Source organism: Eretmochelys imbricata, chromosome 27 (genome assembly GCF_965152235.1).
Source record: "Eretmochelys imbricata isolate rEreImb1 chromosome 27, rEreImb1.hap1, whole genome shotgun sequence".
Lineage (NCBI taxonomy): Eukaryota > Metazoa > Chordata > Testudines > Cheloniidae > Eretmochelys > Eretmochelys imbricata.
The window spans coordinates 12144293-12162773 of NC_135598.1; the positions used below are offsets into that span (position 1 = coordinate 12144293).

The following is an 18481-nucleotide window of genomic DNA, read 5'->3' on the forward strand; positions in this document are numbered from 1 at the left end:
TCCAAACGGAACTGCTGAGTCGAGTAATCCATGACAATTATGTTCTGCGACAAGGGTGCAATTAAATTGTTTCATCCTTTGACCACACCACTTAATGAACAGCCTCACATCCTAATGAAACACAATACAGTGGAGTGCTAGAAATGTGGAGACTGCAATTTACGTAGTAGCCACAGAAGACACATCTATTCTAGGCTGTTTTCGCTACCCCTTAAAGATTCCCACCATTGTGATCTTAGTCCGGTTTTGCTGGTGATAGCTGAAGTGGGGGACAGCCAGTGTTCTGGTGGCTGCCAGGGTTTTAGTCATCATGCCATCTATACACGGGGAGCAGGGTTATATGATGTGGTGGTCAAAATGCCAGCAGATGGTCTACATTAGCACTTTCACCACTACTGCACCAGTGCGACATTTTTAGAAGTCTAGTGTAGTGAAACCTTTACAGAAAAAGCTTCCTTCGTGTCTTTATTACGATAATTTATATTGTGGTAGCACCTTAAAAGCCCAAGCCCCATCCTACAAGGCACTGTACCAACACAAAAAGAGACAGTCCCTGCCCCAAAGAATCATAGAATATCAGGGTTGGAAGGGACCTCAGGAGGTCATCTAGTCCAACCCCCTGCTCAAAGCAGGACCAATATAATGTAATGATTGGAGGAGAGGAGCTCTTGTCTCAAGATTTTCTAATCTGAAAACTACCACATGGATTTTTCTTCTATTTGTGGGGTTGGCTAGCCCCTCCTTGGTTGAGATTATTGATCAAGCTTTCAGCCCGAAGCAAATATTCTTGGCAGCCTTTGAAACCGAGCTGCTATTGGTATCCCTAAATGGCCCCCTCAGGGATTGAACTCACAACCCTGGGTTTAGCAGGCCAAAGCTCAAACCACTGAGCTATCCCTCCCCCCTAAAACTTGCAGTCTAAGCAACCTTGGCAGGTAACGGACTGTAATCTTCTGTTCTGATCTTTCCCCATTTCTCTTTGCTGCATGCCTGTAGCTGAGCATTTGGTCTAAGCTATCATACCGACATCCTCCTCAATCCATAACGAGTTAACATAACGAGCGTTTGTCACTTCGCCCTTACCCATTACTGCAGCATCCCCTTGCTGCAACTGCTCTGCAAGAACAGCTGGTTTGCACCTTTCCCGCTTCAATCATCGTACCATGTGTATGTGCTGGGCGCTGCACATACACACAGGAAGAGACTGTCCACGACCCACTGAACTCGCTACTCAGAGAGAGAGTGAGGAGGGATTGTCCTCCCCATTTCACAAGCTGGACAGTTCAGGCACAGAGAGATGAATTGACTTGCCCAAGGTCCAACAGAGATTCTGCGGCAAAACCAGGAACTGAATTCTGATCTCTCTTCTAGCTACAAGGCCATCCTTCCTCTTTTAAAGATCAACTCCCCCCTGCCCCTCCGCACATTGTTTTATGTATATGAGCAAAATCATCATTTTATTAGACTCTGAAGCATTGCATTTTATTTTGCTATGGTCTTATATCTACCCACACAAGCTAAACCTCACACCTGTATGTGTGCTTCGAAATGCACATCGGGATGAAGGATGCTAAGTTGCCAAAAGCACGTGTGCTTTTCTGGATACCAGTTACAGACAACAACATCCCATATTTTTATGCCAGTAATTACTACTGCTCTCTCTCCTCCATTCACGGAGCTTTTTTAAAGCATACCAGCAGAGGGAGCCTGCTCTTCTGCTCCTGTGGAGCATGGGACATGGAGGCAAACAGAGCCTGCTGTGAACTACGGGGGTTTCCAGTTGCAAACTAAAAAATAAGCTGAGAGGAGAGATTTTTCATTTTCGAACGAAGCATTTAAATGCACCTCACTTTAATGCAGAAGGGGAAAAACTCACTTCCTGCCAATGGCCTTGAAACCATCAGGGAAAGCAGGGAAGGGAGAGGGACATGGGGGAATTGCTTCTTGCTGACATTTGCAGCTTAGTAGGTGCTGTGTGGGCTAACACGCATCATCTCAAAAAACAGAGCAGTTGCCACCATCAAGCCCATTTCCCCTTTTTTAGAGGAGACAAGAAGTAGAAATACCAACCATTTGTAGTCATGTAGAGATCCTGTCGTGACGCTCTTTTTTACTTTATTCTCTCTCCCCCATAGAGTAGGGATGATAAAAATGTAGCTTCCTGGGCAAATTCCCACTCAAATAATTACATTCTACCTGCCTGAAACCCCACTGAAATTTCAAATGAATGCAGCATTCTTTACCTCCTGTCTGACATGGCCTCAGTCCAATGGAGTGCTGCTAAACAGCTGACACTGTCCCACCCCAGAGACGGGAGAAAGGATTCCTGTAGAGTGACGGGCACTACATAAATGACAGATTAGGCAAGAGAGGGAAGTGACGCAATAATGGTGTTCCCAGATAGGTTACTCTGTATTACTCAGAATCACTTCCTAAGAAATGAGCATCTAGGCTACATAAAAACATGCTAAGGCAGATTAGCCACAGGACAAAAATAACGACGGCGAGAAAGCGGCTAACAAACAGATGTAAGAGGCACGTTGAATTGTGCGAAGCCAACACCCACACAGTTATTTCTTACAGCCAACCCGCTACACATCAGCTGGAGTTCGGATAGCTTTGTCCAACCTTCTGCCTCAAGATCTGGATAAAGCCTGGCACGAAATCATGCCAATGGGCTAGGCGACAGTACTTCCTCTGCCAGTACAAGGCAATCACTGTACAGAGAATGTCTGACAGCAGGAGGGGAAAAAAATAAAGGCTGGCATAGTCCATACCACCGAAAGGAGCGACTAGTCATCTCTAGTGACTGGCTTATGTGGGTTCTCTCCAGATGTCACCGAGATTCCAAAGATGATACTGTAACCAATCAGTGGCCTCCTGTTGACACCCCTCACATGGCTGCACATCGCAGCCACTCAGACCTTCACAGTGACTTCAGAGAGAGAACTCCGATCCTCCTGCTCAGAGCCCACAGCCCCCCAGCATTTTGGCTGACGTGGCTCCGTTAGCAGCACTGGGCCCTGACATGCAGTTGTGTCCAGCATTAGCGCGTGGACGCACACTAGGGCATTTCCATCTTTAGTATTTAAAAAGCAACGTCAACGACCTTAGCGCCATTTTTTCCACTTGGTTTCGTAATACCAGCAGCCAAGGGTTCCTGGACACTTTACACATATTCTGCTTTTCACGGGATGATCTCAGAATTCCTTACCATCATTAAGGGCTTTCATTGGGTGGTTTGAGAATATCCGCATTTTTATCAATGGGGAAAACTAAGACGGACGTAAGAATTCCTGTTCACACAGTGAATCTGTGGCAGAGCTGAGATTTGAGTCCAGGAGACCTGACTTTTGTTCCTTTGCTAACCACTAGACTCCACTGCTCTTCATACCAATGTGCAGGCAAGAGATTAAGTGCAAGCAGAGTGGGGGCACAGGGAAAAGGTGGGTTTCCTCTGCAAGCCTTTTCAGAGCTTATCATAGTAAATAAAAGGTTATGAAAAATACCCAACAGCACCTGTTAGAGAAATTCCTTATTTGTGATGGATCCCAGTGTAACTGAGAATAATAAAACCAGGCTCTTATACAGTAGATGCTCATTAGCAACATATCAATGCCTTTTGCTGTGTTGCTCCTAAGCGGCTGTTGCTGTTACGGGGAGTGTTGACAATTCGCAGTAGGGAAAACGTTCCCAGGGGAAATGTTGCTCGTAAGTCGTGGTTGCTCTTCCTAGGTGTTACTGCAAACAAGCGTCTACTGTAGAGCATTTTTCATCAGTGAATCTCAAAGCTCCAAACTTAGGGTGTCCCTAAACCTCCACCTGCCAGAAGCTGGGATGGATCATGCAATAATTACCCTGTTCTGTTCATTCCCTCTGAAGCATCTGGCACCGTCCACTGTCGAAAGACAGGATACTGGGCTAGATGGACCATTGGTCTGACCCAGTGTGGCCACTCTGATGTTCTTAACGTGCTTTAGCCAAGGACGGTAATATCATTATCCCTGTTTTAAAGAGGGGGAAACTGAGGCACATGGCAAGGAAGTGACTTGCCCAAGGTCACCCAGCAGGCCAATGGCAGAACCAGAAATAGAACGCCACTCTCCCAAGGGCCAAAACTCAAGAAAGCATGTGCACCGGAAAAACACAATGTCCGAGAGAGATAAGATGAAAGGAATATTCCATCACAAGCAACTTCCAGGAGAGATTGTGCGTGCTGCATAGTTAATCATTCAACTGTAACTGTGAAGTACTCGGCATGCTCCTTGTGTGCGCGTGTACACACACACACACACACACACACAGCTCCTCACCCTCCAACAGGATCTCTCTTTATAGTCCTCTCTGCTCCATCTCCAAAGCAGGAGATGGGCTGTCACAGCAGCTAGCGGTATGAAATGTGGTCATGGAACTGCAGCCACTGTTGATTTCTCACTGTGATGAACCATCTATTGCAGAAGAGAAGCAAAGAAAACTGTTGCTTCTGCCATAGGAAATCTGCTCTGCTCTGTGAAAACAGCCTGTGTGTGTCCATTCTGACTGGGTGTGCAATAAGGCAGCAGACTAGAAGGGAGTCTAACAAGTGTGGGGGAAGGGTATCAGGAAAGAGGCTTCTCCTGAAACATAGTTACAGAAAAAACCCTCAAAATCAAAGTTCATCAAGAGCCCTGTCATGCTCCTAAGAGAAGGGAATTGCACTTAACAGCCTTTTCCATCCAGAGATCTCAATGTGCTGCACAGACCACGTTCTACAGTTGAAGAAATTAAGGCAGAGGGGTTAAGTGACAAGCCCAAGGTCACACAGCAAGACAGTAGCAGAGTGGCAAACAGAACACAGGCACCCCGGCTCCTAGTCTCATGCTGTAACCACTCTGTCTCTCTTCTCAACACGCTTCTAATAAGGCTTACAGGACATGAAGCTATCTTGCTGTAGACACTGAGACCTGACTCTTACAGTAGAAAAATAACTGGGAAAAACCTTTAAAACAATTAACCAATGTAAGGCTAAGGAAAGGTGCTGGATTGACAGCTCTGAAGTCTGAAGGATTAAGGACAGCAAGAAAACAAGCAGCTTAGACCTCCACCATGATGCCCACTGGCAATGTGTCAACTCAAATCTGGACAGATCCATTGTACAGGGGCATTCCATTTCCACGGCCCATTCGATCTCTCGGTGATGCTGGCAACAACGGGTCAGAGCAGCACAGACATATGCTCCCCTCCAGGCCCCTGAAGTAGGAAATGAGAAACTGGATTGAGTAGCTCCCAATCCCCCGCCCTGATGAGCCCTGCGTGGTCATCCAAAGGAATAATAATGGCAGTTTCACCTTTGCTTCCAATGGGGTGAGAAAACAAATCTCATTACACTATCCTCGAAACACGCCAGAGGAGGCTGGGTGATAACTGAGAAATAATGAGAGTGAACTGTGATGATCCTTCTGAAAAATATTGCCAGGATGCCAGAAAGCATTAAGTGGGTGAAGTGCTGGGGGAGAGAGAATTTTTACAAGGCGATCATATTCGTGAAAACACAATCAAATATCAGACTTAATCAATACATTGTTCCAATGCTGCAGGTTTCAAAGAATATGTCGGTACACATCAGCGGACCACTGCTGGCCCGATGCCAACAGTTATCCACTCCTGCAGAGCTACAAAGAGAAGATGTTTTAATTACCTGACACTCATACTGCTAAAGGTCAGGCTGCCATCAAAGCCTTCCTTTTTTTAATCTGTTTTATCTAATTTAAGTAGCCTCTTATCTCCCTGCCTGTTAAGTATCTTCAGAGCCAAAAACTACAAAGAAGAAGGGAGGCTCAGTTACATCCCAGTGAGTTGCAACCACTCTGACAACCTGGTTTAAGCCAAACTGCAGGACACAATGGGCCATTCCCCTCCCTGCCCCCACCTCTGAAACAGGTTTGAATGGTCACAGCTGTGCTGTTAGGACAGGTCCCAAACACAGAGCATCTTGATAAAACCCTAGTACAAAAATAATCACTCAGTGCTTTAACTTTGTTGAAGAGGCCCCCAAACCTGCAAACACGACAAGCCCCCTTTCCACTGCTGCTCTTTTAGAAACCTGCAAAACCAAACTTTGCATGAATTTCGATATTTGCAATCTCCACAAGTGGGTTTTTTCCCCCATACCTGATAATCTTGATCGTCAATCCCAAATCTTTCACGGAGGTTTCGGAACACCATCGGGCAGTACTCCTTAAATTTAAAACGGCTTGGCAAGTTTTCCCTAAGACAAACAGCAAGACGTTATTCAAGTGCAGCAAATTATTGTAGTACAATTTTCAAAGCTATTTTCCTGCTCTAAGCTCCTACCACTTTAACACTAGCCCCGGAAGTGTTTCAATTACCTATTTCTCCTCCATTCTCAGATTTGTGTTTTCCTGAATCATCATTCTGTGTGTTACCTAATAGCCTCATTCTGCAAATGCTTACCTGTACTATGCATCTGGTCGTATTAAATTATGTAGGTTTTAGGCACTATGATAATACATAAGAAATAATAACTCATGAAAAGTTACCAGTGTACGTAAGTGTTTTCTAGGTCTGGCCCTTAGTTTGCAAGCTCTTTGGGAGAGGGTGTACTTCTTATATGGTTGTGAAGGACTGTGTAAATTCACAGTGATGTGTGCTTTTATTAATCGTTATTATCTGATCTACTCCACACTGATTAGGCCTCAACTGGAGTAGTGTGTCCAGTTCTGGGCGCTGCATTTCAAGTAATATGTGGACAAATTGGAGAAAGGCCAGAGAAGAGCAACAAAAATGATTAAAGGTCTAGAAAACCTGACCCACGAGGGAAGTTTGAAAAAATTGGGTTTGTTTAGTCTGGAGAGGAGAAGACAGAGGAGACATACAGTTTTCAAATACATAAAAGATTGTTACAAGGTGGAGGGAGAAGAATTGTTCTTCTTAACCTCTGAGGAGAGGACGAGACGCAATGGGCTTACATTGCAGCAAGGGAGGTTTAGGTTGGACATTAAGAAAAACTTCCAAACCGTCAGAGTGGTTACGCACTGGAATAAATTGCCCAGGGAGGTTGTGGAATCTCTAATGATGGAGATTTTTAAGAGCAGGTTAGACAAACACCTGTCAAGGATGGTCTAGATAATACTTAGTCCTGCCATGAGTGCAGGGGACTGGACTAGATGACCTCTCGAGGTCCCTTCCAGTCCTATCATTCTATGATTATGAAAGCCTAATCCAAAACCATGGTAGGATTCTATTCAAAGGCCAAAATAAAAGTCTCACACAAAAGCTCAGAGTCCACATTCCCAACTGTATTGTGGCATTTCCAATCAGAAGCACAATGCACTTCTGTTCTCAATGCTTTAGAAGCTGCATGCATCATTTTTACCCTTTTGCAGGTAAGGGAATGGAAGCGTGTAGCTGTGAAATGACTTGTTCATGGGCACAGGGAGAGTAAGTGATCCAGGTCTCGTACTTCTGTTTCCGTGCCCTAACCATTGACAGCACAGCTTCCTTAATCCAGAACAAAGTTTTCAAGCAACGGACCATAGAGTCTGAGATGTGTCTACAGAAACCAGTTGGTCCCCGGAGGCTAATTTGGGCAAGTGTTATTTGTCTTTTTTGACCACATGGTAGAATGATTCTCCCGTCTACAAGCCCAGATTTGATGGAGAAATTCTTCCCTTTCCTCTTTCTTTGTTGCTTTTGTTCTGCTGAATAATTCAGATGTCCCCTGTAATACATCATGACTGTTTAAGATGAAAAGCTGGGGGAACCGGTCCTCTAGTTTCAGAGCAGATCTTTGGGACTGATAAAGCAAGGTAAGGAGGAGGTCAGTTAGTGGCAAGTGCTTAACAGTCAGAAGACAAAGGAGCATGGATGAATCTGCTCCAGTCTTGTGCCTCTTAATGCAAGATTCTCTCACGCAGCCCACCCCTCAATTGAGGCAGCATGGGAGGCTCAGAGCCAGGTAACATATTGCCACTCCCGGTATCAGTTACATCTATTGTTTCCGAGCACTTCCAAACACAGGATCTTTGGTGGTCTCTGTCCGGTTCCCACGGACAAGAGTCCACATCACAAAGCCCCCCAGAGCAACCGGCTCCCTTGTCAGCAACCTCAGCAGAGAGAAAAGAACCAAAGGGGTCGTGCAGAATGGGACCCCCACTCACACACACGCACTCTCCTAGAGGTGGTCTCGCTGGGGCAGGTTTGAGGCAGACAGGTCAGGCAGGGTGGGAAGAGGAGAGAGAACTTCAGCCTCGGGGTGTTGGATTAACAGCCCTCCACAAGCACTAAAACAAATTCAACCCAATCCAGCAACTACACATCTGTGATTACAGCGATAGCTTTTCCTTATCACAGCACATCTGCATCACCATTCTTCCCGCCACTGAAGTGACCAAGGCCAAATCACAAGGTAGCGTGGCACAGACCGTCACAATACCCGCTTCCCTGCTTGGCAGGTTTGGCATGTCACGTAGGTGAGTATATTTCAAATCATGACAGATTCTCTCTTTACAACCAGGCGTGGAAACATCTGAACTGGTCACTACCAATCCTCAGGGAGAGCGGAAACTCTTTACAGACAGAATGAGCAGTGAGGGGCGAGAGAGGTGAAACCACACCTACTTACTTGTTGAAAAGATGATTGTCCACCTTAATCTTACTGTAGGCTTTAAAGTCATCTGGCATTAACATGACAGGGACAGGAACATTGCTTAGTTCATTGATCTGTAAGAGAAAGGAAAATCAACAAGACTCAGAACTTGAATCATGATCTCCTGTCATCATCAGTGGGTTTACTGGTGATCCCAGAAAGCTATGGGTGTTGTTGAATACTTGCTAGAAACTGATTTGGAAGCGATACAGTTCACTCAACTTTTAGAGCATATTTCTGTGCTGAACAGATCTGGGAAAGTGCTGTGGTTTCAAGTTTAAAAGGGCATTATACATACTTGCCAGTGATGTGGCAAGTACGTTTCCAGCCAACCTCTGCTCTGCATTATTCTAAGGCAGCTACAATTTGTTAACCTTCTATTGATCACCCATGATAGGATTCGAGAACACAAGATTTAACCATGTACTGCAAGGCATCACTCAGATTTTCTATTTTTACACTCCTCTCTCTTTAGGTCAAAAGCTGCACTGGCAACAAACTCCAAGGCTAGTTTTCACTGTTATAAATAATGGATTGGACAGTGACAGAGGTTCTGGACTGCTTCTCTCTAGCCAATACAGCTGTCTCAGCGATACCAGCTCCTTCCTTGGCTGTCTGTTGTAGTTCTTATCCCACACTCCCCCAAAGGATGAATCACTCCAGTGGCTCTCTGTGATTCTCTGTTCACGTGTGGCAACCACAGGAATATATGGAAACAGGCAATTGGGTATTCAGCTGCCACGCTGCAGAACAGCGACTTTTGAGAAAGCCATGTATGAACATTCAGCCTGTTGCACCATGGGCTGAAACAGCCTGTGGTAAAACAACGGGAAGGCTACATATGGTTATGATATGCTAAGTGAACCAACTTGATAAGAAATATCAAAGCGTGATTGTCCCCAGTGACGCATTGAAATATTCTTCGCAAGCATGGCTCGCTAAGCAATGCCCTCCATTTCAGCTTTACCTAAACCCCACAGTTTGCTCAGACTAAGACAAGTCCAATCGTTATTCGTTAATTTGGAATTCACAGCGGCCACATCAGTCCCAACTCACTGATCTGGTATTAACACCGTGGATTTACAAAGTAATTCCACCGCAATTCAATTATCTTTGTTATTTTAAAATGTGCCAGCTCCAATCCGGTAATACTTGAAGAGAAGCAGCCGCCTGCCCTTGTAGTTAAGGCAGTGGGCTGGGAGTAAGGAGACCTGGGTTCTGATCCTGACTTTCAGAATCCTTGGATAAGTCACTGAACCTCATGGCGCCTCAGTTTCCCCATGTGTAAAATGGGGCCGATATATCTCTACCTCCTGGGGAGACTGCAAGGTTTAATTCATTGTTTGCAAAGACCATGGAGATCTGCTGATGGAAAGCACTAGAGATGGCCAGAGGATTATCCAAACCGTTCTAATATCTTAGCAAACAACCACTGAACAGACAAGTATTTTTCACATCTCTTTTCCCATTGTTGCCAATGAAAGAAATGCACATAAACTGAGGAATCAAACTCTGGACTGCATTTTCACTGCAACGTCAGGTGTGTTACCAAGGGAAAAGAGAACTATTAAAGAGAAAAACCCTGGGAATCAGCAATGAGGAGGAAAGTAAAAGGGCCATTGTCTGGTTAAAATTTGAAAGCAGAAGCTCTTTAAAGCACTGCCCAGTATTTACTCTGTAGCAGCATCAGGGGATGGTACCCACTTACATAAAGTGCTTTGTTGTACCATACAGATGAATGAATAAATAATGTTACATGCTGCCTATCATTTGTAAATTGCAATGGAGCGAAGAGACTGATACTCTCACTGCATTTGTTGAAAGCCTGATCCTGGACAAAGCAGATACTGAGGGCTGTGTGTAGAAGTGCAAAGTGAAAGGCGATGACCCAGGTGGGGGGTGCGGCAGACCCTCAATTCTTCGTTAATAAGAGGTGCCGCTTGCAGCTTCCAAGTTATCCTGCCTAGTAGGAGGGAACCACTAAATCGCCTCTCCTGAGACATACCCTTTTCAGCCCTTTTTCATCCTGCGCCATGATGAGAGCTGGCAAGCCATAATCTGCTGGTTCTAGCACAGAGCTCAGAAAGGGTGACAAAGGCAGCATTACAGTGCTGTTCAGAGCCACAGAGGTATCCAAAGCCAATGGCTGCGAGGAAAAACGTATGTATGAACTGCTCCCTGATGGGAGGCAAAAAGATTTCAGACTGACCTTTGCCTACTCCTGGCTCTCCGCAGTGGCTTTACCTGGTACAGCCCTTTTGACTGACAGGTGTGATTTGCACTGAGGCTACTCCAACGCTCATTCAAAGCACGCCCTGCCCCACAGAACAGCGCCTCAGCGTCAACGTCCAAGGGAAGAGTCCTTCGCTGGCAGCCTCCTCCCCGAGCCAGCTGCACTCACTGGACGCCGCCACCCGTTTTTGGATACTGAGTTGAGGGTCAGCAGAGAACAGCCATTACACATGAACGGGGTGTGATTTTATTCTGGATGGCACTGGATCACAGCTCAACTCTTCATGAGTGCCAGGCATAGCCCGGCACCACATCTAAAGCCAGTGGAATGATGTGATCAGACATTTAGACACCGCAAAAAGAAAAGGAGGACTTGTGGCACCCTAGAGACTAACAAATTTATTTGAGCATAAGCTTTCGTGAGCTACAGCTCACTTCATCGGATGTTGTAGCTCACGAAAGCTTATGCTCAAATAAATTTGTTAGTCTCTAAGGTACCACAAGTACTCCTTTTCTTTTTGCAAATACAGACTAACACAGCTGCTACTCTGAAACCTGTCTTTATAAAGAGTTACTTATGCTTCATAGCTCCCTTGAAAGGCGGGTATTACAATCCCATACTGAACGTGGGAAGTGACTTGCCCTGAGATGACAGGGCCACCAGAGGATCATTACCTTACGAAGTGATCAACAGAATAAAGAGCTGAACAGGTGTTTCTAGTCCCTGCTGTTCACAAGCTATTTGCCTCTGAAAGTATGTCAGGTCTCCACTGGTCCCTCATTCTTGGCACCAATCCAGGATTGAATATAGCAAATCCCAGACCTTCGAGTAGTGTAACCCACACACCTTGTTACTATAACAGATAGCTGCCATATTTTACATCCTTCTTTAGGATTTGAAGGACAGGAAAAAAACCTATTGCCCTCACATTGCCTTTGAAAGCTCAAGTCAGAACCATTACTACTGGTTTTCAGTGCATCCATCTTTTCCCACCAAGTCACAAGAACGTAAGAGCTGACCTACTGGGTCAGATCAAGGTCCATCTTGCCCAAGATCCTGTCTCTGGCAGTGGCCTGCACCAAAGCTTCGGGGGGAGTGTATAGAACAGGGCAACTATAGAGCGATCCACCCAGTCTTCTACTCCCAGCTTCTGGCAGTCAGAGGTTTAGGGTCACCTTGAGCACAGACTTGCACCCCTGACCATCCTGGCTAATAGCCATTGAACTCTAAAAGTCCCCCCCAAAAAGACCAACCAACCATGTGTCTTCCAAAGAGCCTGTTAAGCATAGTCCTCTCAGAGGAGTGAGACACTAGATGTTAAATCTTGACCAAATAAAAGTGGAACTACAAAGGCATGCTACAATACGTACGTATTTATACTGCTCTCATCGCCATAGTACCTGAGTGCCTTCCAACAGCGCATTAAACAAGGTGACTAACATCTGTCATGTCTGTTCTCTCATCCGCTCCCCAGGGAGAGGAGTGTGTGCAGACGCACGTTACTATGAATTTGTGTCACAGAAAGCAAAATCAAAGAACTGTGCACTTGGCACAGAAGGTGGCGAGGTTTGTGATGGTCCCTGGCTCCTGGGGCAGTTCATTCTAGTGTGTTGGGCCAGCCCCCGAGAAAGTTGTCTCCTGCACAGATGAGCTTTACCCTTATTGTAGAAACTCCCTTTGTGCCAGAGGAGTGAAGTTATCAGCTACAGTCTTTATCTCATAGTTTTAGGTGATATTTTAGATGTCTCCTGGGCCCAGGAGACAAGAACCAAAACTTTGAACCTGACTCAATATTCTGTGGGAAGCCAGTGGAGAGAGAAGGGAACAGATTTGATGTGTTGGCTGTAGCATGGCGTCCCTAACCTGTTTGCCAGAAGCTGGGAACGGGTGACAGGGGATGGATCACTTGATGATTCCCTGTTCTGTTCATTCCCTCTGGGGCATCTGGCACTGGCCACTGTCAGAAGACAGGACACTGCGCTAGATCGACCTTTGGTCTGACCTGGTATGGCCATTCTTATGTTCGCTAAAGAGACACTGAGATTCACCTTTCAGTCAGTGCATTTGCTGACTAATCTAATCCCATCCATTTACATTATAGCTACTGTCCTAGACCATAAGCACTCAGGGCAGGGATGTCTTCATATCCGTTTGTAAAATGCCTGGCACACTGTTGGCCCTCTACAAGTTGTTTCCCACCATTCTCCTCCCCTCATCTCCTCCCACCAAAAAGACCTTTTAGAAGAAATCTGTTCTTGGGCAGTCTTGAAAAATAAATGGTCACTTTACATGGCCCATTATGCCTTTTTAAATTGCCATTGAACTTTCTATTCCCATTCCAGGCAAGACCACAACAAAGTAAAGACTCAAATGGGACACTCAACGCCCCCAGCCCTGTCAGTAAAGGAGTGCCAGTAAGAGGGGCATACCCTGCTGCTGCTGCCCATTCTGTACCTGGTCTGTTGTATTTTTGCCAGGGTTTAGTCAATCTGGCATCAATCCCCTTCCCCAGAATCCTATTGTAAATTCAGATTTAAATAGGATGACACATGCCAGTCATCATCATGATCAATTTAAAACAAAACCCATCAGATACATGAGAATCTGGAGGGCAGATTATAGAATTTAGCAGCAGGTCACACTTTAGATCGAACTATTTGACAATGTCTCAGACGGAAAAGTCACCGCAACAAGGAGCAAATGCTTCTGGTTTCACCTGAGTGCAAGCACAAACATTGCACCAACTAGGACATGCAATATCCTCCTTTGTACAAGATAAAATAAAAACGGCTTGTATTGCTCTGTAAATACACAAGCAGGGCAAGCGGTGGTATTCTTTAGTGCCTTGAATTCTTGGACAGCAGTAATCAATAGGATTCTAGGTTTATTTGCAGTGGGTAATTCATCCTTATTAGCAAGGGTGATTTCTTATTGAATAAGACACATCAATATTCTGTGCAGTTCAGAGCCAGCTGTTCTCAGGATAAACAGGAAAAGCATAATTTCATTTCAAAACCTGATTCTAGCCTCAAAGTGGCAATTACCATTAGTAAATTGATGGGACAACACAATTTGTTTACAAACAAGATCCAACTGACAGAGTATCCAAGTCTATTCTCCAGGATTCTTTAGAGCAGGAATTTTCTCAGAAGATAAAAATACTTTGTTCCCCTCTAGTGCCTTTCAGCCAGGGAACGCAAACTGCTTTGCAAGCATTAATCAAGCTCCACGACACCCTCATGAGGTAGGTAAAGGATAGATGTAGGGATCGCTTTCATCAGCGCTGAGATTTGACCGCATCTGGAGCAGAATACAACCACTCAACAGAAGACTGCAATACAGTGCAATGGTTTAGGACAGAAAGTGAAGAAGAATACTGTACACAATTGAAACCCTAAGTGTGGGTTGGTTTGAGAAAATAAGAGTTTTTGTGAACTGAAGTGTGATTAATTAGACTGATTATGCCATGGAACTCTTCGTAACCATTAGCAGTAAGTTTTGGTTCTGCAGCTCATCCCAGAGATGGAACCTCCTACAGGAAAACAGCCCCGAGCACCAACCTCGGATATTATTTCATTACTGATTAAGGGACGAGCATCTCCTAGTAACACCGAACATACCTCGTCCCAAAGCACCTCAGAGATCTCCACTGACCTGGCCCAACCTTGAATAGCTTGTGAGCTGTGATGGAATCACAGCCCAGTGTGCTAAGGTTGCAGGCCATGAGATCACCCAGTCCAGTTTTTCTGATGTAACTTAGGTACTTATATGGCCCCGATCAGAGTAGCTGTCTCACAGTCTTTAACGTATTTATCCTCTCAAGCCCCCTGTGAAACAGGTAAGAGCTATTATTTCCATTTTTATAGATGGAGAACTGAAGTACAGAAAAACTAAGCGACTTACCAAAGGTCACAAAGTCAATCTGTGGCAGAGTGAGGAACGGAACCATGGTCAGTATCCAGCCCACTGGACTATTTCTCCCCTCATTATCTCAAGAGAAGGTTACAAAATACATTCTGTTGCAACTTGGGGTCACAGTATGGCAAAGGTCGTTGATGCTGGGTACCAATCCTGTTGCCATACACAGCACTCACTAAAGGTCAATTACAGCCCCGGAAGAAACCATCAACATTAGGGATGTGACGAATAATGGCACATGGTAGGTTGAGTGCATCAGTTTAGTGGACTTCAAAACAGTATGTAGCAGATGCATCTCTGTGGCCAGAATTTATATAGCACACCAAAAATAACGTATGCTGCAAATCCCAGTTTTACTATTTGGAATGAATACCAAATAGCTGCCTTCTGTACTGGCTGAGCACAAAATCCCAATAATCCTGTGAGATTGGGTGGTGCTTCATTCAATAAACGGAGATTCAAGAAGAGAGAATGCTGCCATTAGCAAGATCCACAGAGACAGCATCACAAATATACAGATTTAAATGGCGGTGCACCTGCTTACACCAGATCAAAAGCCAGCCCTTTGTTCCCACCAAACACCACAGATCTACAGCTACCATCTCACTGAACAAAGGCTAACTTGATCCGCACAGACATGGCTGTTCAACATGTAGAAACAGGGAGAAACACTCACCACCACTGGCAAACACTAGAATCCTGTCATCTGGTATAACCAATACCTTACAGTGAGAACTATGGTCTCACCACTTGTACAGAACACTGTTGATTCATGAAGTGTAGCTATCCCCTCCAAGAATGTCATCACAATTCAATATTTTCACCCCCCATCTTGGTGTTCCCCTCCTCCACCCCTTACACAAACACTTTCAATCAGGTCACCTTCCTCTGTAGCATAGGGCACGGGTCACTTGCTGGTGGATTCTCTGCTCCTTGAAGTCTTTAAACCACAATTTGAGGACTTCAATAGCTCATAGGTGAGAGGTTTTTCGCAGGAGTGGGTGGGTGAAATTCTGTGGCCTGCGTTGTGCAGGAGGTCAGACTAGATGATCATAATGGTCCCTTCTGACCTAAATATCTATGAAAAGGCTATGAAGTGATATGCAGGAGGGACACTAAATGTACAGCCAGCAATGAGAAGTCTGAATCTTCTGTTCTCCCCGAAAAGCCACGACGAGCCCACAAAGGATGCCATCTTTAAAATGGTTTAATTCTTCAATGCAACTCATGAGCCATTCACAAATGGGACTCAATCTTTCTGGCTCGCTCTTTTTCTCCTATTTGCACAACTTTACACACTTTTTGGAGGGGTGGGGAGGAAGAAAGGCAAGAACAAGCTTCCTCCCCCCCACTGCAGATTCAGCTGCCAACAATCATTATTGTTGGTCCTGTCTACACAGGGCCACAAAGTATCAAAATACAGTCAAAAACCAGTTCAGACCCACTCAATTTAAATTTGGTCTAGCACAGTCAATATGGATGAAGACAGACAGTGTTACAGCTAGTTATAGCCTGAACTGATGTAAAAAATAACTCCCAATCTGCACGCACTAATATCTCCACACACGTCATCTACTTTTGCCCACCATCCACTGTGTTTGCATCAGCTGCTAGTAAGCCTGTTTAACCACAAGGGAGGCCTAGCTGTTACCAGAATAAATTAATGGACCCCAGGGTGTATCTTTACAAAACAAGCAGACAGATTGCATAAAATGGTTGTTTGTCTGATTTGTCCATGGAACAGTTTGGCCCAACTAAAACTATTTTTGACACAACCCTCACAATCACGATTGTACCAACACATTCTGGCACTCCCAAAGGGTTTATCCAATAGGGACGTGTATTCTATAGCTCTCAAGTTCATCCTTTGCAGCAAAACGGGCTCCAGAATGTAAGCTTCTAAAAAAAAATGTCTCTAGCCCTTACAGTTGCAAAGATAAACTTGAAAATATACTTAAACTTTAGAGAGCACACAGCCTGAATAGGAGGGGTGAGGTGTGACCCACCTGATTCATCTCAAGAAGCAGTTAACTCTGAAACCTACAGACAGCAGTGACATTGCCAACACCGTGAACACTCTCACTGCTGACTACTGAAGCAAACCTTCAGTCATTTTTTTTATTCCACAGTTACAAAATAAATGCCACAGGGCTACTGGAACAATATTATTCATTTTTATGTTTCACAAAAACCTCTTAAAAAAAACATTTGGAGTTGTTGCAGAATTTCCTCTCCAGTGTCTCAGAGACCATGGCCCTTGGAGCAGAAGTTAGATTCTGCTTGCCATATTATGGGGCCTTGCCTATGAGCAGGAGCTTCCGGTACATTTTCAGGCGAGAGACAATGCACCGTAGGGTGGAATTAAGAAGATTGGCGGGGCTAGTACAGCTGCAAAGCTTGTGGCTTCCTGTTCACACTGGATGGTTTCAGCAGAATCTGAGACAGCGTGCCAACCAGTACCACCAGTGCCCAGTACGGCATCCTGGACAATTGCTGTGCTTGGATGCAAGCCTAGTACATTGGAATACTAGGTCTGTTCCGATAACTTTGGATAGGAAGATAGGACTCCACACATGACCTATAACTTCCTGGGGACAATCCCTTCAGATTTCTAACCAAGCCTTTGGAACAACCAAAGGAGAGACTGGGTTGCAGACAATCCTTCCTACATATTATACCATGCCCAGTTCAGGCTGGGACAGGGCTTTGGAACTTGAGGTAGAACTGTGGCATAAATACACTGGCAGTGGACGTGATCAGTAAAACATAACTATATGCCTCACTATCTAGTTTCAGGCCTTTGACTTAAGGAGCTCTCAGTAAGCACATGGACCAATTGGGCAGCCATGCGCTAGGCAGTGACAAGACTCTCTCAAAGCATTACCCTCACTCCAGTTTCTGTAATTTGTCATCCTAAGAGCTGGGCAGACTTCTTTTCTAATTGTAAAGTAGAAAAGGTGCTTTCCTGTCAATATTTGTTCAGGGTTGGCCAATTACGCACAGGTTCAACTGTTCTTTTTCATTTGCAATGAGCCTTGTTCACAGACAGTTGCTGTATGATAAGAATTGGCCTAATCTATTTGTTTGCAGCACATAAGTGATTCCACCTCATATACAAATAACTCTGTGATGCCCTACTCCGAGGACTCCTCAAACACAGGCTTGCATGACCAACTGCTCGTTAGTAAAGCAAATAAAAATAATTTAGACTATGATCTGCTTTACACAATGGTGGAGCTGGGCTCCAACTCTTTTAGCTTCACCTAAATGCCTTCTCAGCAACAAGGCCAGTCGCAACAGAGTAAAATCAAAAATAATTGCCAATTCATTAGGAAATCACAGATATTTGTCAGAGGGTGGGGGGGGGTCATAACTGATGTTTTCTAAACCCTTTTCTGGCTCTACAGAATGCAGCTTTGCAGTTTCTGGCAGCAGTTTCATTATAATATATGTTTGATATAATCACGTTATTAGCTTGGTGTTCGCACCAAACTTTCGCCTTGCCTCCCGTTCTCTGAGTAAATTCTTCACAGCCAACTGTTCTGAGCCTTAATAGATTCCATTGCAACGTAACAATTCAAGGTTTGAAAAATTTTCCAAATTCGTACCAGCCAACGGCCAATAAAAAAGGGACCAGGGCCACCAAGAAGTTCCAAGTGGCAACTGCTCCAGTGACTATGAGG

At 44.9% G+C, this 18481-nt stretch overlaps 1 protein-coding gene across 2 annotated transcripts in view; it reads right to left on the reverse strand.

Annotated features, from left to right (window-relative positions):
- PIP4K2B (phosphatidylinositol-5-phosphate 4-kinase type 2 beta) overlaps nt 1-18481 on the reverse strand; it is a 37616-nt gene that overhangs the window by 17208 nt on the left and 1927 nt on the right. For both annotated transcript variants that reach the window (XR_013344632.1, XM_077806518.1), the window contains exons 2-3: nt 8624-8721; nt 6151-6247 (exon numbers count right to left, since the gene is read on the reverse strand). Coding sequence is in view for 1 of the 2 variants with exons in the window: in XM_077806518.1 (XP_077662644.1) it covers nt 6151-6247; nt 8624-8721 (195 nt within the window). In the remaining variant the exon portion in view is untranslated. The remainder of the gene's footprint in view (nt 1-6150; nt 6248-8623; nt 8722-18481) is intronic.